This window comes from Oryx dammah, unplaced genomic scaffold, assembly GCF_014754425.2.
Source record: "Oryx dammah isolate SB20612 unplaced genomic scaffold, SCBI_Odam_1.1 HiC_scaffold_9, whole genome shotgun sequence".
In the NCBI taxonomy this organism is placed as follows: domain Eukaryota; kingdom Metazoa; phylum Chordata; class Mammalia; order Artiodactyla; family Bovidae; genus Oryx; species Oryx dammah.
This window is the reverse complement of record NW_024070193.1, coordinates 32,190,751-32,213,285: the sequence shown is the minus strand read 5'-3', so window position 1 is coordinate 32,213,285 and position 22,535 is coordinate 32,190,751. Positions and strand designations below refer to the sequence as shown.

General features: G+C 45.9%; 1 protein-coding gene and 1 long non-coding RNA gene across 2 annotated transcripts in view; one reads left to right on the top strand and one right to left on the bottom strand.

The window, feature by feature from the left end:
- Nucleotides 1-13,622: 13,622 nt before the first annotated feature.
- LOC120867927 lies at nucleotides 13,623-15,960 on the bottom strand. Its single transcript, XR_005722075.1, has 2 exons — nucleotides 15,595-15,960; nucleotides 13,623-14,128 (listed from the first exon to the last, which is right to left on the bottom strand). It is a non-coding gene; the product is annotated as an uncharacterized LOC120867927 (long non-coding RNA).
- Nucleotides 14,614-22,535, top strand: part of PDZRN3 (PDZ domain containing ring finger 3) — a 271,041-nt gene continuing 263,119 nt past the window's right edge. The window contains exon 1 of the mRNA XM_040246381.1: nucleotides 14,614-15,432. Coding sequence (XP_040102315.1) covers nucleotides 14,710-15,432 — 723 coding nt within the window. The 5' untranslated portion in view covers nucleotides 14,614-14,709. The remainder of the gene's footprint in view (nucleotides 15,433-22,535) is intronic.

The following is a 22,535-nucleotide window of genomic DNA, read 5'->3' as shown; positions in this document are numbered from 1 at the left end:
CTGGCACCAAAGGAGACAAAAGCCTGCAGTATAATTATGCCAAGCATATAATATGATGCAATCGGTTACTGTCTCCAATATACCCTGCGGTGCAGAGCAAGGGCTTTGAATAGTAGAATGTTCCAGACCTGTGTGTCTGTACCATCAGAAGCCGGAGAAAGCCATGGCACCTTCTTTTCTTTCTATCAGTACTGCTGTGGGCATCAGCTAAGCACCTATTGGATGCCAAGAACCATGCTCAGTTTTATAGACAGAGAGGTGAATAAGACATGACCTTGTGACTTCCTCAATGAAATAGCTCTCTGGTTTCTGCCTCCAGTTCCTGTAAACAAAGGATGAATAAATATTTCCCTAAATGGCTTAACATGGGTTTCCAGTAATGAAGGCATCTTGGCAATCTGGGTTACAGAATGCCTAAAAGGATACTTTGGTTTTTACACTTAGCACAGTGGATACATTTGACCTTGAAAGACAATGCCACTCAGTAATTCACTTTCAGGGAATTGCCTGAATGACTCTTGGCACCATTTTTTCTAAAAAGAGAGGCCATCGCACTCTTCCTTTATTCATTTGTTTTTGGGGGTTGTCAACATCGTGACAGCGACTAACCAGCTAATTCACAAAATAATAAATAACCTCAGAACAGAGAGATGATTCATTTGTGGCTCTCTGACGGCTTCTTCTCCCTCTAATTCCTTTCTGGTAAAGTTTGCCAGCAAATTGCTTCTCAGTGTCACTACATATGTGGCTTCAGGCTCACTCTCTGTATCACGTGCGGGGGTGTGTGTGTATGTTCAATTGTGTCCAACTCTTTTGCGACCCTGTGAACTGTAGCCTACCAGGCTTCTCTGTCCATGGGATTTCCCAGGCGAGAATACTGGAATGAGTTGCCATTTCGTTCTCCAGGGGATACTCCTGGCCCTCGGATCGAACCCAGATCTCCTGCACTGCAGGTAGATTCTTTTCTGCTGAGCTACTGTAGGATCCTGGAATTCTGGGGCTGTAGGGCAGAGATTCTGGGCTTCTTTTGTAGGTGATAACTTCAGGAAGCACCAGCAATGCCAGTCCACTAGAATCCTCACCCTCCCCATGGCCAATAAGTCAGTCTTAATATTATCTAGTTCAGTCAGTAATGTGCCTGGCACCATGCCAAACACTTCACATGAGTTTCCTCATTTAAATGTTACCCTATTGAACGGACATCAACTCTGTGAAGTAGGCGCTAATAACCGCTCCCCTTTGCAAATTGACGAAATCTGCAAATGTTGTACAGACAATAACTGGTGGGTCCAGGAAGGTTGATTTTTCTGACTCCCAAGTTGAAAGTATTATTATTTATTGAGCATCTATTTATCATAAAGTCCATATCACTCTGTCTTACTCTGATAGTCTTAAGGGTCTCAGGTTTAGTTGATTTTGTTTCACCAAAAGGCAGTGCATTTACAGATGAGAAGGGTCGCCAATCTAAGCCCCGTGGGGCAAACCAGCCCTTTTGAAGTCAGAGCTGAGCTGGAACACTGCCGCAGTCCTTTGTTTACATGCTGTCTGTGGTTGCTTTTGTGCTGCCTACGTTAGACTGGAGTAGTTGTGACAGAGAGCCCAGAAAGCCGTTACAGAGCTGAGATATTTACTATGTGGTTCTTTAGGGAAAAAAAAAGTTTGCCAAACCCTGATATAGAGCGCAATCATATAGACTGTTTCTTTGATTAAATTCTTTGTAATGAATAGACTGGTGGTATTCAATGGCTCTTTGCAACCCCATGGACTATACAATTCATGGAATTCTCCAGGCCAGAATACTGGAGTGGGTAGCTATTCCCTTCTCCAGGGGATCTTTGCAGGCAGATTCTTTACCAGCTGAGCCACCAGGGAAACCCAAGACTGTAGTGGGCAGCCTATCCCTTCCCCAGGAGATCTTCCTGACCCAGGAATGCAACCGGGGTCTCCTGCATTGCGGGTGGATTCTTCACCAGCTGAGCTACCAGGGATTGCGGGTGGATTCTTCACCAGCTGAGCTACCAGGGATTGCGGGTGGATTCTTCACCAGCTGAGCTACCAGGGAAGCCCATTCAATGGCTCAGGGTCAGTTTAATTGTTAAATTTATATGTATACAGTATTTGTTCCATTCAGTACATTTTTATCAAATGCTGCTCCCCAGCCCACCTCCTACCTCCAAAAATGGTCATCAGTCCATCCAAGGAGGATTTCTGGATGGAGAAGAAAATGCACCATTCCCAGTTTAACATGTGAAATGTGAAGCTTCTTTTGACATTTCCCAAAGGTACCCCTAAGTGTCTGCAGCTATCTGGAGTTGTCGGTACTTCTGAGACCTTCACCCGTCGAGATTATTTGTGGACTGAGCAGTCTCCACCCTGGCTAGTCAGCTGGTTTCTGCCCATCTGAAAAACAAAAGCAAAGTGTGCAATATACAAGTTAGAAATACACTTTCACTCATTTGCACCTGAAAGAACCATCAGGAACTGCCATTCTGGGATAGAGGGAAAACCAGTATGAGCTCTCTGATTCCAGCTTTATCTTTATCTTGAAGCTTACACAACTCACAGATAAATTATAAGTTATGATAAACATTCCCACCAATGACAAACTGACTCCCTGTCCTCCATATCCTTTCATCTCTCTGGATTCCACTTCTAAGCTCTTTCATATTCTGTCAAGACGGAGTGTGCCATTTGCCAAAATGACAGACAGTGTGCCAGCATTGGGACATATTTTCCACTTTACATGTATTGAAAAAATGCTGTCATACTAAGGTGTTTTTTTTCCCCGTGATTGCTTTTTGCCCCTGTAAAAAGTGCCGCACCAGCTTCGTGAAACGCTTTTTGTCTGTTCCTATGCAGTGATGAAAATAGAATGAAAGGTTCAAGTGAGTTTTGTTTGTTAAAATACAACAAACGATTATCGTAGAAACACCATACCATAATAGCACTATTTTCGTTCTTGTTATGTTTTAGCTTTTTCATTGCCAAGTGCCCGCTTGATCTGGGTACCAAAACCACAGTTTATGGACAAGATTTCAAAGAACGGCAATACGACAATTTTCTTGGTTGGCTGACATCTCAAAAATATTTTGCCTAAAGCCCTCCCAGAAGAAAAGAAGTTATTCTTTGGTGGTAAAAATTATAAAAGGAAAAGGCAAGGAGGAAAAAAAAGACAGTGGGCAAGCCGTTTTAATGCAATCAAATGGGATTTAAATGAAAGCAATTGTATTATACTTCATGGAGGCAGTAGGGAGTCACTCTGGAAATCCATTTGTTTGAGAGCTGCCATTTTACATCAGCTGAGCTCAGACCGCTGTTTGTTGCTACCATACCAAAGTGGTTTATACCTTTCTGTAAAGAGGCCCCCGCTGATGAACCACTGAGCACGGCTCTGGCTATTTGAGGTCCTAGGTGACAAGAGAAAATGATATCACGCTGTAGGGTTTTGCTTGTCATATCTATCAGTAATGGAAGATACACGAACACAGTATATGAAATCCCATCTCTGTGGAAGGGACAGCATTCTTGAAAACAGAAAGTACTATCTTCGCTGTCAGTTTAAAATGATTATATTTAGCAACTGTGTACATTCTTCAAGGGCTTCTACATATAAAAATTAGTTAATTAGCAATCAGTACCTTCTGTTAGGTAAGCATGGATTATTATCATCATAATTTTACAGACAGAATAAATGAGAATGATGGACGAGGTGCCTGGAGAAAAATTAACATGAATGAGTTTCTAGACCACAGGCCTCAGCTGCAAAGATTTTAAAGAGCTTGCTTATTTTAAAGAACACGCATGTATACTATCATGTAAGAAACGAAGTGCCAGTCTATGTTCGATACAGGATACAGGATGCTTGGGGCTGGCGCATGGGGATGATCCAGAGAGATGATATGGGGTGGGAGGTGCGAGGGGGATTCAGGACTGGGAGCTTGTATACACCCCTGGTGGATTCATGTCAATGTATGACAAAACCAATACAGTATTGTAAAGTAAAATAAAGTAAAAATAAAGTTAAAAAAAAAAAAGAACATGCTTTCTTAAAGAGAAATTTAAATATTGGAAAAGCAAGTTTCCCAAATTTAGAAAAAAAAAATTCCTATTTATCAATGAAACCAGTGCTGGGATTTTGGGTTTTATTAATTTATGAATTTTATTTTTATGATTTTTTAACTTCCATACATCTATGAAGGTCTTCCTTTTGATGGGGATTTCATGTGATAATAACTCTCACTCTTCAAATTTCATTCCTTGATATTTTGCTCTTTTGGAATAATCAAAGAGCTTTGAGGCTTTATTAACAGAAAACAGATTTTTTTTGGACTTGTAAATATTTGAGTAAGTTACCTATGCAATATACAAGTTTAATGAGTGTCCAGTGTGGGCCAAACACTGTCCCAGGCCCTGAGGATCTAGCACTGACTGACGAGACAGGTATCTTTTAAACTTTAAGTTTATGTTTGACTGTAGAAACTGTTTCTTCCTGTCATTTAGCTGAAGGAGGAGGGTCTATTGTTGGAAAAAAAAAAGTCATTTTGAACATAGTTATTAAAAAGTAAAAGAGGTTTAAAAATGCTATACTGGTTTTAAAGCGAAGAGGATGGAGCTGTGAGCCATGGAATGTGAGGTGGTTCTAGAAGCTGAAAAAGGTCAGGAAGAGAATCATCCCCTGGAGCCTCTGGAAGGAATGCAGTCTTCCCAACACCTTGGTTTCAGTCCCATGGAACCCACTGTTAGATTTTTACTTCTAGAACGATAAGAGATTAAACCTTGTGGTTTTAAAAGCAGCCCCCATCAAAAAAAGCACTACGTGGCCTTGTGCATGTGTGCGTGCTGTTGCCTCAGTCGTGTCCGACTCTTTGTGACCCTGTAGACTGTAGCCCGCCAGGCTCCTCTCTCAGTGGAATTCTCCAGGCAAGACTCCTGGAGTGGGTAGCCATTTCCTTCTCCAGAGGATCTTCCCGACCCAGGGATTGAATTCAGGTCTCCCGCATTGCAGGTGGATTCTTTACTGTCTGAGCTACCAGGGAAGCCCTTAAATGGTCTTAGTATGTGTATTTGTTTTCCCTTCACAGATGATTGCTTCAAATCAGCATATAACTCAGAACGGTTAGGGCAGCTGACGGTGTTTTTAAATGTCATTCCTCGACAGTGGGTGGAGAAGGCAATGGCACCCCACTCCAGTGTTCTTGCCTGGAGAGTCCCAGGGACGGGGGAGCCTGGTGGGCTGCCGTCTATGGGGTCGCACAGAGTCGGACACGACTGAAGCGACTCAGCAGCAGCAGCAAACAGTGGGTGTGTATATATTTTTCAGGTCATGCTTCCCCCTCCAGGGCTAGTGATGACTTCTGTAATAAGACTGTAGTAGGCATGCATTGTTTGCCTTTCTGGAGTCTCTTTAGAGAACCATTGCATCCCCTGCCTTCATTACTTGTGGTATGGGTATGATTGTCATCCACTCCCTGGTTCAGGAATGGGCACATTACGAGAGGCAGGCCAAGAATTATGCCTAGGACATTTCTTAAAACTATTAGGAAAGTATGTTCTTTCTCTTGGGGTTGGGATGCTGGTAAGATGTAAACCTGGATTACAGGGGCTATGTAGCCATATGGGGAGAGCCTGCCTGAGAAGCAAGCCAACCCCAAGGAAAGCAGGGTAGATTCGTGTTGTGTTTGTGCGAACATCTGGATTTAGCCATACCTGAAGCCATTTTATTTCCTGGACTTTTCGGTGATGGGGCCTAGTCTCCCCCTCCCCCTCCCGCCCCCAGCAATGCCTGAGTCACTTTGAATTGAGTGTCAAACACTTGTAGGAGAAAAGAGTTTTAATTGCAATTCAAATCAATAATTTTTTTTAAATATAGCCTTTAGTATGAACAAGAAAATAAACACTGGTTTTTTAGATTGAAAAGCTTATGCATATATATGGATACATGCAGAGTGGTAGTATCTGTGTAACTAATATTCATCATCCCCTTATTCCTTATTTATATAACCCTATTAATATTTTCATGTTTTTATAGTAGCTTCATTGAGATATAATTCATATACCATGAAATTCACCCTTTAAAAGTATTCAATTCAGTAGCTTTTAGTATATTCACAGTTATGTAACCATCGGCTTGATTAATTTTAGAACACTGCCATCACCTCGAAAAGAACTCCCATATCCATTACAGGCATTCCTCACTTCTGCCTCCCCCCAGCTCGTGACAAGCACTAACCTAATTTCTGTTTCTACAAATTTCATATAAATAGAATCATGCGATATGTGGCCTTTTTTGTTAAGCATCTTTCACTTAGAATAATGTTTTCAATGCTCATCCATGTTATGGCATAAATCAGTACTTCCTTCCTTTTTATGGCAGGTGATATCCTATTGCATGGATATACCAAAGTTTGTTTACATGTTTATCAGTTGATGGATATTTGGGTTGTTTAAACTTTTTGGCTATTGCAAATAATGCTGTTGTAAACATTTGTATATGTTTTCATGTTGATAAACGTTTTCAGTTCTCTTGGGTATACCCCTAGGCATAGAATTACTGGGTCTGATGGTCACTCAACGCTTAGCATTCTGAGGAGCTGCCAAACTGTTTTCCAAAGCAGCTGTCCCATTGTACAATCCCACTAGCAATGTATAAGGGTTCCAATTTCCCCATATCCTTGCCAAGCCTTGTTATTATATCTTTTTGACATTAGCCATCCTAGTGAGTGTGAAGTGATATCTTATGGTAAAACTCTCTTAATATTCCATGAAGCAAGGTGCTCTCATAAAAGACTATATTTCACAGATCCCCTTCTTTGCATTTAGTGGTTACTGGTAAGCTGTATGGGAACGTAGTTTGGAAGGGCTTTGAGAAAAGCTCTTAAAGAAGACTGGCTAAGTAAGGGGAAGTCATTTGGGGCCTTTCCTTCATCCTCCCATTCTTCTGCCTGAATTGTTGGCTCTGCAGCAGGCATCTTGGTCAGTGAAGTGAGATTAGAGACCCATCCTATCAACATTAGAGCAGGGAGATAAAAGAATCCTGAGTCCTTGTGACCTGGAAGCCACTACATCAGCCATGGGCTGCTAACTATAAGTCATATAGTTTTCTTGGAGAGAGAAATAAAAATCAAGCTTGTTTATTCCCTGGTTGTTCTGTTCTATTAGCTCAACATAATCCTCTATTTTCTGGCACATGTGCATGTATGTATGGGAGTGGGTGTGTATATGCGTATATGCACATATAAGTATGTAGACACATATGGGGTGTGCACATATACATATACACACATGTGGGTATATTGGCTAGAATCCTCATCAAGCCTAATTCTTTTTCCTGAGAACATAGCTAGACCACATTTCCCAGATTTCCATACTATCACTGCCACTCTGTGACTAGACTATAGCCAATAGAAAGTAGTAGAGATAATGTACGCCATCCACAAGCCTTGTCAGTAGAGCAGTCTTTCCTTCTTTCTCCCCGTCTACTGACTAAATGGAGAAGACTTTGGGGAGAGGACTTGAGGAGGCAGAGCCATGAGGTGGAAGGCGCCTGGGGCTCTGCGTGACCATATGGATATCCACAGCAGGGGATAAGAGTGGGAAAAACAATTCTTCAGACTGAGGTCTCTGAGAATTAGGGGTTTGCGTCTCTTAATTACATTGCATATACATACATATTTATGTTTACATACATTCATACAGCTGACCCAAGGGCACCCAGTGATCAGTGTAACATGCATCTCCCAAAGCTTACTCCAATCCTCTCTCCACTGAACTGGCATGCTGGGTACCTGGGTGTGTGTTATGAGAGTATGTTTCATCATAAATATTTAGAAAGTCATCTAACTCCTTTAGCTTCCATTTCCTTATCTGATAGTGAGTAGGTGGGACTGGATAAGATACTTAACGTATTTGTTTCTGTATTAGAACTATTGGAACTTCTGGTAACCTTGGGGTCCTTGTAAGCTCTTTAAAAGTAAGACGGCCTGTGTCCTTTCTCATATTCTTTCCTTCTAAGCTCTTTATAGGATAACTGTTCCATAAGTATTTGTGGAATAAAAGGGAAAGTCTCTTCCAGCTCCAAATGTCTACAGTTCATCTTTAGAATCTACATGCATCTTTGCTGCTGCTGTTAAGTCGCTTCAGTCGTGTCCGACTCTGTGCGACCCCATAGATGGCAGCCCACCAGGCTCCCCCGTCCCTGGGATTCTCCAGGCAAGAACACTGGAGTGGGTTGCCATTTCCTTCTCCAATGCATGAAAGTGAAAAATCAAAGTGAAGTCGCTCAGTCGTGTCCGACTCTTAGCGACCCCATGGACTGCAGCCCACCAGGCTCCTCGGCCATTGGATTTTCTAGGCAAGAGGACTGGAGTGGGTTGCCATTGCCTTCTCCGACATGCATCTTTAGAATCATGTTTATCACACGCACACTTTTTCTGTGCACGGCCTGCCAATTCACGACCAGAGCATGATCCAGGTGTTCTTACGAGAGTTGAAAGTGTTAGTTGCTCCGGGGAGAGTCGTGTCCGACTCTTTGTGACCCCATGGACTGTAGCCTACCAGGCTCTTCTGTCCATGGAATTCTCCAAGCAAGAATACTGGAGTGGGCTGCTATTTTCTTCTGTGATGAGAGTTGGTTGCTCTCAGTTTCAGAATACATTTTCTTCTGGAAACAACATGTTAAATGATGATACACTCTAAATAGGCCACGGCGGGCTGTTTAACCCATCCTGCGACACAGACACTCATGCTCTTAGATTCAGCCTGTGCTTAGGATCCTAGAAGGAGGAACTTACATGGACCAGGGGTCAGGAACACTTACATGTTACCCACGTGAGATAGAATGTGGGCATGAGGCCCTGACTCTCTAATAGATGTTGGCTGAGAACTAGACAAAGACCAAACCCTTCAACACCGGCATCCAGCATTCACAGAGGCAATGAACACTTCTTACCATGTAAGCTGTGCAACCCACTGGATGATTGGCTTCTGCCTATTTTTCTACCCTTATTTGATACTATTCTCCCCCTCTTCTCAGCCTGTTCCAGGGATGTTCTGTCCAATTTCAATAAACCAAGAGCTTGACTCCCTCTGGACCACTGCACTTTCTGTTGCTTTTCTGCCTGGAATCTTCTCCTGCTGACTGTTGCTGGCCTGTCTCATCTTTCAAGCCACATCTCATTTCCTCTCAGGAGACTTCTCTATTTGGAATGGTCTCCTCTGATTTCTCGCCAGCAAGTTGTCTTGGTGGATGGTCTTTATAGCTGTGCTTCTCAAACTTTTGGTGCACACTGATCTCTTGGGGATGTTAAAATGCAGGTCTTGACTCAGTAGGTGCAGGGTAAAGTTTCATACTGTGCATTTCCTACAAGCTCCCTGGTTCTGCCTGTGCCTATGACTACACTCTTGAGTAGCCCTGCTCAAGAGAACTTGCCTATCACACTGTTGTCTTAGGAAGCTCTTTGTGTCTGGATGTCTGCATCTCCCCAGCCTGGAAGGAGTGCTCAGTGAGCCCATCTTGTTCACCTGTAGCCCTGGTGCCAGAACACCATTTTCCTAGCGCGTGCGTGCATACATGTGTGCGTGTGTGTACGTGTGTTAGTCACTCAGTCATGTCCAACTCTTTGCAACCCCATGGACTGTAGCCCGCCAGGCTCCTCTGTCCAGGGATCTCCCAGGCACAAACATCAGAGTTGGTAGCCATTCCTTTCTCCAGGGGATCTTCTCAACCCAGGAATCAAACCTAGGTCTCCAGCACTGCAGGCAGATTCCTTACCATCTGAGCCACCAGGGAAGACTACTTACTAAATAAATACCTGCTGGGTAAGTTCAGAGACTTTAAGTGGGATGAGTGTTACACCAGGGAACGTCCATAGTGCTGTAGAAGCTCATTTCATCTGGAGGGACAGGGATAATGTTTTGCTGACGTGCAGCACCAGACTTGTGCACAAAAGCAGGTAAGAAACATTTTCCCAACGCTTCCTGTTCTCTATCCAAAGCTCCCACTGTGTGAGCTCATCCTGACTTGCCCAATCTTCCACCGTCCAGGTCAAAGATAACCTATCTTACCTGTGTGTGTTAGTTGTGTCTGACTCTTGTGACCCCATGGACTGTAGCCTGCCAGGCTCCTCTGACCATGGGATTCCCCAGGCAGGAATACTGGAGTGGGTAGCCATTTCCTACTCCAGGGGGTCTTCCCAACCCAGGGATCGAACCTGAGTCTCCTAAATTGCAGGTAGATTCTTTACAATCTGAGCCATCAGGGATGAATCTCTCAGGCCCCAGAATGGCTGACATTGCTATGGTAGGAGGCAAGCAATCTGATTGAGACATTTCACACTTGACAAATATACCTTAATAAAACCTGGTGGTACTTTTAATTTGGTTTTTTTAAAAAGATGCTTATTAATCTAATTGTCTAGTGCTGTTTTGGCTAGTAGATATATAGCTATATATATTTAAGCCCAGGGAAGCCACCAAAAACAAGAAAAAAAAAAACTTGCCCTTTTTTTTTCCTTTCTCTAGTACTGAACCCACAAATTATCTAAAGCTCAGGGGAAACTGAGGACTGATAGAGAGAAAGGGGAGATGAGTAATGCTGGAGGTGTGGAGGGATTATCTGTATGATCTGTAAGGCGATGACTTCCGAGTTTAGGAGTTGTGGGGGAGGCCGTGTGTGCTCACAGATGTTAAGAGTGAGGGTTCTGGAATCCTTTTGTGTACATTCCTGATTGCTGTTCTTTTATTGTGTTCAGTCCCTCAGTTGTTTTCGACTCTTTGCAACCCCATTGAATGCAGCACTCCAGGCTTCCCTGTTCTTCACCATCTCCCAGAGCTTGCTCAAACTCATGTCCATCAAGTCGTGATGCCATCCAACCATCTCATCCACTGACAGCCCCTTCTCTTCCTACCTTCAATCTTTCCCAGCATCAGGGTCTTTTCAAATGAGTTTGCTCCTTGCATCAGGTGGCCAAAGTATTGGAGATTCAGGGTCAGTCCTTCCAAAGAATATTCAGGACTGATTTCCTTTAGGATTGACTGCTTTGACCTCCTTGAAGTCCAAGGTACTCTCAAGAGTTTTCTCCAACACCACAGTTCAAAAGCATCACTTCTTCAGTGCTCAGCCTTATTTATGATCTAACTCTCATATCCATGCACAACTACTGGAAAAACCATAGCTTTGACTATACAGACCTTTGTTGGGAAAGTAATATCTCTGCTTTCTAATACACTGTCTAGGTCTGTCATAGTTTTTCTTCCAAGGAGCAAATGTCTTTAAAGTTTTTGGCTGCAGTCACCATCTGCAGTGATTTTGGAGCCCAAGAAAATGTAGTCTGTCACTGTTTCCATTGTTTCACCATCTATTTGCCATGATGTCATGATCTCAGTTTTTTGAATGTTGAATTGTAAGCTAGCTTTTTCACTATTTCACCTTCATGAAGACGCTCTTTAGTTCCTTTTCACTTTCTGCCTTAAGGGTGGGTATCATCTACATATCTGAGGTTATTGATATTTCTCCTGGCAATCTTGATTCTAGTGATCACTAGTATATTAAACAGTTTCTTCATCTGTAAAATGGGCCAACAACACATCTGTCTCTTGATGTGCTGTGAAGATTAAGGAATAGCGAAGGTCAATTGGTGAGCACAATGCTTGCCACCGAGTAGCAGCTCAAAAATGGTAAATATTACGCACATGATCTTCTGATAAAACATGGTGGAAAGCGTAAGAACAGAATCTAAATCAGAGTGATGGTGAACATCGCATGTTAGGTTTGGGACCACACTTTGGTTAGAAAGTGCAGAGTCAGACTATGAAAAGAAGGGGTGGCGGCAGAGATGGTCCAAGCTGCAGGAAATTGTTTGTAAAGTGTCCACAAGGAAGCATCTCTTCATAAACATTCAGATGATTCTCAGATGCTTGAGTATCTTGTCCATACCAGAACAACCAGCTACTTTTCTCACATGACTAGTGATACCAAATGTTCACCTTCTTACCATTTGTATTCATGTTTCTTAATGTGGCACCCCAACTTTTCAATTCAACACCCCTCTCACTATGCTGCATTCAGTCATTCCTCAGCCAGCAGATGGCATGGCATGGGCTACCAGTACTGACTGACTGACCTTAGCAGTGAGTGCAAGACTGCCCCCAAACCAGTGGTTCTCAACCTAGGGCAGTTTTGCCTCCTCAGTACTTTAGCAATGTCTGGTTGACACCACTTAGCAGGGTGCTGCGAGGCAGGGGATACTACTGGCATCTAGTAGGTAGCAACCAGAGATACTACTAAACATCCTACGATGCCCAGGGCAAAAAATTATTTGCCTGAAAACAGAAATCTTGCCTTTAAACTTTTCTTAACCTTTCTGGTTCTCAATTCCCCTATTAAATTCAGCCACTAAATAAAACGCACGATCCGCCAACTCTGACATTCTAGGAGGCTTTTTTTTTTCCTGACCTCCAAGAATTTTGTTTCTAAAATTAACCAACAAGGAGTGGTTCAGACAGACTTTTCTTTTGCCTAAAGAGGCCAATCCACAGTCTGCTATAGCTTTTCTGTGGCCTCAGCTGTAGCATTTCAACAGCCTCTTAGTTGGCGATGCAGCGGGGGTGGTGGGACAAGTCTTAAGAGAAACCTATACCCAAAGTAAGCAGTAATTCCTCATTCACGGTTCATGATGAGCTTTCCCTGTTTCTCAAAACCAGTTTGGTTTGACAAGGATCACCCTGTTGATACTAGTCCACCCTATGAAACTGACAGGCCCACACACCTTTGATGAAAGAATGTGTTTCTTACCCATTATCTGAGAACCTGTGAACTGCTTAACAAATATACTGATGGAGGATTTCTGGCACATGCTTATCTGAACAAAGGCCAATTATATTCCAAGAACTAGGGAAGGAATGGATTAATTGATTTAAGCAATTAAAGTCCTTACCACAAATAGAAACAAATGCCACCAACACAGATGAAAGAACACTATCCAGGGACCTAACAAGGCACTAAAAAAATCTAATCAGTGACAACTTTTGAAAGGCCAGTTCAAAACAAGTAATTCTTTTGGACATCAAGGCAACCTTCTCACTCTGGCAAAATAGTTACATAGTGAAGAGAAAGGTCAGCCACAGAAAGGAGAGAAGTAAAAGCAATTAGACAAAATGGATGCTGTAATCCCACTTTCCAGACCCCAGAGCCACACTAAACACTGAGATTCAACTTTTCCACTTCACTATTCAGGATCTGGCAGCACTTCCCAAATGAGAATGCCATAGCTTGATTTCTTTCTTACCAATTCTGGCCACAGGTTTCTTAGCCATGTCTAAAGCCTGAGGTAGAGAAAGAAAAATTTTTAAAAAAATCACCAAATCCATGGATGTTGCTATGAATTGATCATGTAAGTTGGAATTCCAAAGTACTATTGCTGAAAACTGCCCTGCTTGAAACGACTCCCCAGCAGAAGCAAAATGTCCAGTTTCATGGACTGCCACTTCCCAATCAGGTGGAAAACCACTTAGTAATAGCATTGGCACCACTTGGAGGCTCTTTTTCACAAGCAGGTTCTCAGACTCCACCCCAGACCTATAGGATCAGAATCTGCATCCACAGTGAAAGGTGAGAAAGAATGCTCTACAGGGTCTTAAGGAGTAGTTTATTTTTTGCCTTTTCTCAGCCTGAGTTTCCTCAATTGGAATATGGAAATATAACAAAGTGCATACAAAGGAGGAAAAAAAAAACCTGGAGGAAGGCAGTTCACAGGAGCACAGGAGTGCAGGGGACTATGGGGGAACTTCTCGAAGTTCTACACTGTGCAGTTTTTAACAATGTAAGGCCAGGGTTACTTCTTTTGTAATGGGGGAAAATTTTCAATACAGCTGACGCTCTCTCACAATATGGTACTGATGATTTTTAAAGGGACCAATGTAGCAGGGCCCAGCACCATACTGCAGTGCAGACAAGTCAAAGGTGTTAAGTGAACTGGGTGGAGCCAGCCAGCAGCCGGTGAGTCTCCGAAAGCTGGCCCTCATACATTCGCTCTCAGCACCTGGAAACCTTGGCCTGGCAAACTCAGGGATCCGCTGAACCGCAGATCTGACCTGTAGTTGCTGGAGAGTCCCGCCGGCTCTGTAACTTTCCCTGGAATAAAATAAATAAATAAAGACCGTAAGTGCTGAAATAGCGGACCCCACACTAATCTCTGCAGTCAGCCACGGAAAGAGGAGGCCGGGGAGTGGAGTCAAAAGTCGCAGTCTGGCCCGGACGGGGTTCCAGGGAAACTAGTCTGGGCGGCTGCAGCATCCTTAGAGGCTAACTCTGAGCTTTCTCAGCTGGCATTTTGTCTCCTGTAGCGAACACTGCAAGAGAGAGGAGTGGAGTTTCCCGAGAGAAGGGCTCAGGATGGCGTCTTGGGCGGGCCAGCCCCCTCGGCGAGCTTCTGTGTCTTCCCACTTTCCTCCGCCTCCCTCCCTCTCTCCTCCCTTTTGCGTCTGGCGGGCGGGAGGCCGCCTAGGTAGAATGTTCTTGCGCGCGCGCTCGCGCAATTACGGCTGAGGAGTTCTGTTCCTCGGGCATTTTCCGAGGAAGTCTGGAGCAATTAGGCTCAGTCCGGGTAGAGCCAGCGAGCGAGCGGGCGGCGCTGCCGGCGCGTCTGGGCTGCCTCGCTGGGAGGGAGGGGGCGGCCGGCCGCCCGGCGGCGACCCCGGGCCCCGGCCGCCACCATGGGCTTCGAGCTGGACCGCTTCGACGGCGACGTGGACCCGGACCTGAAGTGCGCTCTGTGCCACAAGGTCCTGGAGGACCCGCTGACCACGCCGTGCGGCCACGTCTTCTGCGCCGGCTGTGTGCTGCCCTGGGTGGTGCAGGAGGGCAGTTGCCCGGCGCGCTGCCGCGGTCGCCTCTCGGCCAAGGAGCTCAACCACGTCCTGCCGCTCAAGCGCCTTATCCTCAAGCTGGACATCAAGTGCGCGCATGCGGCGCGCGGCTGCGGCCGGGTGGTCAAGCTGCAACAGCTGCCCGAGCACCTCGAGCGCTGCGACTTCGCGCCCGCGCGCTGCCGCCACGCGGGCTGCGGCCAGGTGCTGCTGCGGCGAGACGTGGAGGCGCACATGCGCGACGCGTGCGACGCGCGGCCGGTGGGCCGCTGCCAGGAGGGCTGCGGGCTGCCCCTGACACACGGCGAGCAGCGCGCCGGAGGCCACTGCTGTGCACGGGCCCTGCGGGCGCACAACGCCGCGCTGCAGGCCCGCCTGGGCGCGCTGCACAAGGCGCTCAAGAAGGAGGCGCTGCGGGCCGGCAAGCGCGAGAAGTCCCTGGTGGCGCAGCTGGCCGCCGCACAGCTGGAGCTGCAGATGACCGCTCTGCGCTACCAGAAGAAGTTCACCGAGTACAGCGCGCGCCTTGACTCGCTTAGCCGCTGCGTGGCCGCGCCGCCCGGCGGCAAGGTAGGCGCCCGCCGTCCGCCCCGACCCCCTACTGGCCCTGGGGCGCCTCCCAGTCCCTGTGGTCTTGGGGTTACCGGGAGCTTCCGGGAGCATCTCTGCCTCCCTCTTCTAACACTCCTTGCCAGATAGATCGCTTTGAGCCGGTCGGGGAATCAGCCTCACCTTGGGAACTGTTGTCCTTACAGATTAAACTCAGGGTGAAGTATAGCTGCAGCAGCTTCATCGGTTCTGGAAAAACTAAAAGGAATTCGAGAGCAGCGCAGAGTTGAGTGAGTGTGGCTCTTGAGTCAGAACCCTGTAGGGGCTTTGGTACAGACCAGATGGATGATCTTGGGCAAGTCGTTTAACCTCTTTGAAAGTTGGGAAACAGGGTTCCTCTACACGTGACAGGAGATAAGATACTGACACACGCGATGTTAACTATATCCATGCACCCTCAGGCTGTCCGGAAAGAATCAAAGGAACCCACAGCCCAGCCCGTGGAGACTAGGTTAACAAGGTTGCCAGAGGAGAGGCCACTGGAGTAAAAGCTGGATTCCAGTGTGAGCTTTGCTGCCAACTAGCTGGCTGACCTTGAGCAGGCTGCTTAAGCTCTCTCAAGTTGGAAAGTAGGGCCCTAGAGATGTGACACGGCGGGGTGAAACACTGCCAGCCCCCTCCTGTGGTATTCCTCCAGGGATTGAAAGAATTCCAGAAAGAATTAAAGGAACCGCTACCAAATACAAAGTAATAATTGGCAGTGAGGCCTCTGGAGTTAGAACTGTTTTTTGAGTCTGGGCTCTTGGCTAGTGTTGTGGCTTAATCCCAGGTGCTTCAATCTCTCTAAATGTAAAGTAGATTCTTTGCCTGCTTCAGGGAGAGAACCTATGAAAAGGATCTAGCAAGTTGCCCTGTAGAGAGCAAATGCTCAACAAGTGTTGCCTGTAATTATCTTTACCCTCCTTCCCTTGTAAGCCATCCCCCTGTCCTGGGAGTTGGTATAATTACAACAGCCACTACTGCTGGAGGCTTGCCTTGCTCCAGGCCCTATGCTAAAGCTCTTGTGCTTCTCAGCTGTTTCCTTTTTAATCAAGTAAGGGAGGCAGGTTGCTTCTCGTTTTGCAGAGGAAGAGAACTCAGGACCAGTGAGGGGCAGCCCTGGCCCCGAGTCATGGCTTTGAGGTGGCAGAACTGGGTTCCGAACGCACGGATGCCCAAGCTCTTAGCCATCATCGTGTCACTTCTCAGTGTAACCACAAGTGCCATTTACTGAGGGTTTATTATGTACCAGCCACAGTAGTAAGCACTCTGCATGCATTCTGTATGTAATCCTCTGAGATGAGGAAGCAGGCACAGGTCACAGAACTTGTCCAGAGTCAAACGGTGACTCAGGAGACAGAGCTAGGATTCAGATTCCACCTCAGTCGTCAGCCTTGGGCCTTTTGACATTTTGGACCCCCAAATTCTTTGTTATAGGAGGCTATCCTGTGAACTAAGGAGCATCCTTAGCCTCTACCCACTGGATTCCAGTAGCCCCCCCTACCTCTAGGTGTGACCACCAGAAATGTCTGCGTGTGTTATCACGTATTCCCTGAGGGGACACAGTCACCCACAGAGAACCAAGTTTTCCCTTGATTGCAGAGGCCACCTTTTCACCAACCGGTGAGGCACCTGGGCCATACCGCTGCCACTCTGGTTGCCTGTTGCAGCGGAGGAGAATGTGTGTGCCTGAGGGGTCCCCAAGGGGCCTGCTTCTGCTTGTCTACGCCTCTCTGGCCCTCTCCCAGCGCCCTCTCCCAGCCCCCTCTCCCATAGCACACACTGACTTCCCCCCTCTCGCCTCCACCCCATCCTGGCCCCCCGCCTGTCTGTCAGCTGCAGCCCCAGCAGCTGGCCGGCTCTGGGCGAAGCAAATATTTACAGCTCTGAGGCTCACCCAGGACCGCACAGGCGTACAAAAGACTGGTGTGAGCCTGCAAGTCCCCAAAGCAGGGGGCCAAGCTCTGTCTACAAGCAGGCGCCGGGCTTGGGGTGAAGGAGTTCCCGGAGTTTCTCCTGTTTATGCTGTCATCTGGACTTCCTGCGGAGTTTTAAGTGATGCTTATTTATAAACAAGCCATTCACTTCCCTGGAGTTTATACATCATTCATTGTTAAGCTGGTTTATTATTTCTTCTTGCCTTTCTGTTTTCTTTCTGGAGTGTTTGGGTAAACTCTCTCTCGGAATCAAAAATATGATACTTGAATCAAAATTACGGATGTTTTTGAAGTTCTGTTGGGTGAGTCAGGAGGATAATCAGGGGCATTAAGCTTGGGGACAAGATGTTGCTTTCTGAGCTTACAGACAAAAGTTTCCTTCTGGAGTTGGAGTGCTGCTCAGGACTTTCATGGACCTTAGTGCTGGCTTGAGAACAGCCAAGAAAGGCCTGGCCTGCAAGCTGAACTCATTTTTCTGGCCTCAGACCCTGGCCGTCTCAGCCCAGGCCTTAGGGTAAAGCACACTGCTTTTGCCTTAAAGTTAACCCCTAGTCACCCTTGGGGAAAGCTTTTGCCGTTCCCTGCATCTGCCAGACAGACCCCCTCCCACTGCAGGCTGTTTAAGAACTTGTTTATTTCATTGGCCGGACTCTCTGCTCCCACCGGGTACTGTTTATTCTCTTCTAAAAGGCAGAAGGATTTATATTCCTTGGAAACGGGCATGCACAAAACTTTTATTATTTTTTTAAAAGTCCTATCGCTTACCTCTCTGTTAAGAGCTAAAGTAGATAAGAAACACTCAGAAGATATTTCCATACCCCCTTCTTCAGGGCTTTAAAACTTGTACCATAAAATGATCTGGCATTATTTAAATAATCTTAGATTGCAATTTTTGATATCCGCTGAAGAGAGGAGTCTGGCACGCTATAGTCCACGGGGTCGCAAAGAGTCAGACACCACTGAGCAACAAACACTTAAGCATTTAGGGTTTAGAGCTAGGATTTGGTGTTTCTTCTGCTCTGAAAGGTGAGCTAGAACAGGTCTTCTCAAACCTTCATATGATTGGAGTCACCTGGAGATGAAACAAGATATTCCTGAATCTCACCCTCGGAGATTCTGCCCCATCAGGGGCTGGTATGGAGAGTGAGGTTCTGGCAAGTTCCTAGCTGATGCTGGGTCACCTAGCACATTTTGGGTAACTGCTTAGCTAGACAGAGAGTTTAGGCTCAGGTACAGATGTAGACCAACATGTATTCTTTTTCTTCACACAGTTATGATTTTACTGATCATTGTCTAAACATCTCTTCCTGAATATTTTATGAAGGACTAGTACATAGTTCTCAAACCCAGAGCGCCTAGCAGTTGTATGATCAGTAACATGGCCCAGAAAGGCATCTTGAACCAATCTGCAGCTCTATCCAGGCTACAGCAGACTTGGTGAAACTATACTTGAAGATGTTAAAGAGTTTGGCTCCCAGCCTCAGTTTCCCACCCCGAGTTTCCACCTGATTCTAAGAACAAAGGCATTCCACAGCAAAAAAAAAAAAAAAAAAAGTCTTTGACTTTCTGGAAAAGGGAAGGCTCTGGGCATAACTTTCCTTGGAATTTTTGAGAAACTTGAGACAGAACCTCAGTAGCATCTGCTCTTTTACCCCACATTCAGTCTTTCATTAAACCTGATTGATTTTACTTCCTGAACGCTTCCTGAGTCTGTTCACTGCTCTCCAGCCCCAGCAACTCATCACGTTGGTCCAAACCAGGATTTCCTGACCTCAGCACTGTTAGCATCTTGAGCTGAATAATTCTTGGTTGTGTGTGTGTGTGTGTGTGTGTGTGTGTGTGTGTGCTGTGTGCATTATAAGATGCGGTGCAGCATCCCTGGCCTCTACCTACTAGATGCCAGGAGCAATTCCCACATCGTGACAATCACAGATATCTCCAGACACTGTCGTTTTCCCCTGTGGGATAGAAATCAGCCCTGGTCTCAACCTCCATTACCTCTTACCTAGACCGCAGCTGTTCCCTCTCTGTATCTTCTTGCTTCCTTCCAGTGACCTCATGCTGGGAATCATCTCTTAGAAATGTAAATCCGATACCCTGCTCAGTCACTAAGTCGTTTGACTCTTTGCAACGCCATGAACTATAGCCTGCCAGGCTCCTCTTCCCTGGGATTCTGCAGACAAGAATACTGGAGGGGGTTGCCATTTCCTCCTCTACGAGATCTTCTGGACCCAGGGATCAAACCCACATCTCTTGCATCGGCAGGTGAATTCTTTACCACTGCGCCAGCTGGGAACTGCAAACCTGCCATGCCGTGAGTTCCTCTTGGATGGATGTAAGGTGAAGCACACTCTGGGTCCTGCCTGCCTGTGCTCTTTGCTTTAGTCTCTCTTCCCGGGTTCTGTGATCTCTGAGAATAGACCCATGAGCTCCTTCCTGCCCCTGGGCCTTTGCCCTCGCTCTGTTTTCCCCTAGGAATAGTCTTTTCAGTTGCTCATCACTAGGTAACCTAGGTAACCAGCAGGTTTTCCAACTCTTCACCTTCTACCCCTTGCCTTGCTGTCGGCACTTCGGGTTTGCTCATGGCTAGATAGCCTTTCCATGCTCCCACCATCATCACCTGCGGAAGGCCCTCCCTCTCCGGCCTGACAGACTAGGGCTGGTACCCTGAGACTCTCACTTTGGTGCTCTGCCTGCATGGCCTCTTCAGTGCTGTGATTGAATAACAGGAAGAGCCGCTCATTGTCTGTGAGGGACGGTAAAGGAAGGACGTCGTGTGGATGCTTCAGGGCTGTGTCCTGGCACCAGTTCGGTCTCTAGGTACCCTGTGAACTCCCGATATGTCTTCAGTGAATAAATTCAAGATTGAAAGGGTGTCTTGTCAGCCGTCAAAACTTTTCAGATTACTGACCAAGAGTGAGCTTGTTAGCTCGTTCTTAAAAAAAGAATGAGTTTTTCCGTGACCTGCAAGTGAACAAAATTGTTTCCAGGTTTGTGGGAGGCATGCTTTTTGTTTCCCCAAGATCCACCCAAATCAAATTGTATAAAGCCCCAAATCCAAGAAACAGTTTTGTCCATCTCAGAACTCCTGGAGATGAGTGAATCTGTAATAGACAGTTGTATGGAAAGGTGTTCCAGATGTCCAAACACTTTGAAATGCGTCTATCAGAGTGTTCGCAGTTCAGCGTCTTTTCTGTTTCTGAAAAGCATTAGGAGAATGACTGTTCCGTGCTGTCCCAGTTCAGCTAAAACGACTTGTGGGCTGTAGCATCCATTTCATTTCAGTGCTATATAAAGAAAACTAGGATTCAGCTTACAGATGTGTTTCCCAGCTACACTGGCTCAAATGATCATAACTGAATAATAGGAATTGGGAATTCTGTTGCTGTCTATCTGTAAGTGGTTCTTTCTGAGTTCAGAAATGGTGTTTGCTTCTTTGTAAAAATATTTGATGAGAGAGAATCTATTTATAAGCCGGTTTGTGTTGGCTGTAGACACAGAGCTTAAAAGAAAGAGAAATAACATTCATTGAGTCTTACTGGGTGCCATACACTTAGGGTGCTTTGTGTATGTACACACATTAACTTCCCCATCTTATTCATTTGGTAGATGGTTTTTTGGGGTGTTTTTTGGTAAGAGAGATAGATTGTAAAACACTATAAAACAGTTGGGTTCAGGCTAGAAGTTATATGGATTCAGATTCTAATTGTGTAGAGATGGGATTTGAACCTAGAACCTGATTCCAAGCTGTTACTAAAATAAGACAGTATCTTCTCCTGGGGCAGTGTCTCCTCCAAAGGCTCATGCGGGTTTCCAAAGGGCTGCTTCTATATGTGCCAACACTGTAGATTAGAGATGTGGGTGCAACTTCAGAAAGACTCTGCAAACTTAGTACCCACAACCCATTACAGATGCAAAAAGAAAAGATTCTGAAGGTCAAATAACTTCCCCAGCATCATCTTCTGGCTCCAAGTTGGTCCGATGGCTTATGGTTCATGGTGATGAAGTGGGTTCACCCCAGGCTGTAATTCCCATCTTCAGAGGTCTGGTGTGGAGCACGTGGAGTATAAAACAAAACAGGTTCTCACTGTAAAAGAGAGACAAAAGTAAAAGAAAAAGATGGTGTCTTGGATGGAATCATGCCTCATTCCCTAATTTTTAATCATTCCCTAATTTTGAACCTAGTAAGTTAAAGAGTGGCTAGTGGTAGGAAGCAAATGAAGTTCTTCCAAATGTGTTCTTTCGGGTTAGCTTCTCACATGCTTACACACCGTGTGCCAGGCACTGGGATGGGCACTGCTGGGTACAAAGGGGATTGTGCACAGCTTTCACCCCTGGACTTATTAGACACCCACTTGTGTCTTTGAAAACACCATGTTGTTCTGTTCTTTGCTCACCCGAGTTGTGGGTCACCTCTGCCCCCCCTGACTAATGGGGTTCTAATAAGCCTGTTCCAATAAGAAAGGGAAGTGGTATAACATAATGATTACTCTTGTAAAGAAAATAACTAACAGATGGACCTGGGCATCCATCTTTCTCCCCCCCCACCGTGAGTCTGTTTATGGGGAGCCTAAGGGGCGGGGCCAGAGTGCAGCCCGTGTGTACATGGGCCCTGCAGTGGTCCCTTCTCCAGGAAGGGGAGTCTGATGAGCATTTTCCCTGGCAGAGGACCTCAAGGTGTGCAGAAATGAGTCCTGGACAGAGGGGTCACCCCTAGAATTTTGAGAGAAGCTGTTTTCAGGTGCCCTGTGTCTTTGCTGCACATGGTCAGGAAGAGGGTGAAGTCCCATTCAGGCTGTGGGTCACGGTTGGATGCAGGCCTTGTGTCACTGGCAGCTCCAGGGTACCCTGAATAGAGCTGGTGTGTGATTAGTATCAAACCCTGGAGTCAGTGATATGCAGTCTCCTGTGCTCCTTCTGCCTCATTGTTGAGGGTCTCTGGGAGGATCCTCTAACCTCCTGTTAGCCTTAACTGCCTCATCTCTAAAATGGGCTAATGCTATGCCCATATGGGACAGGCTTTAGGATAAAATGAAAGTGTTTGAAAGTGTTAGCTGCTCAGTTGTGTCCAACTGTTTACGACCCCATGGACTGGAGCCCACCAGACTCCTCTGTCCATGGCATTCTCCATGGCAAGAATGCTGGAGT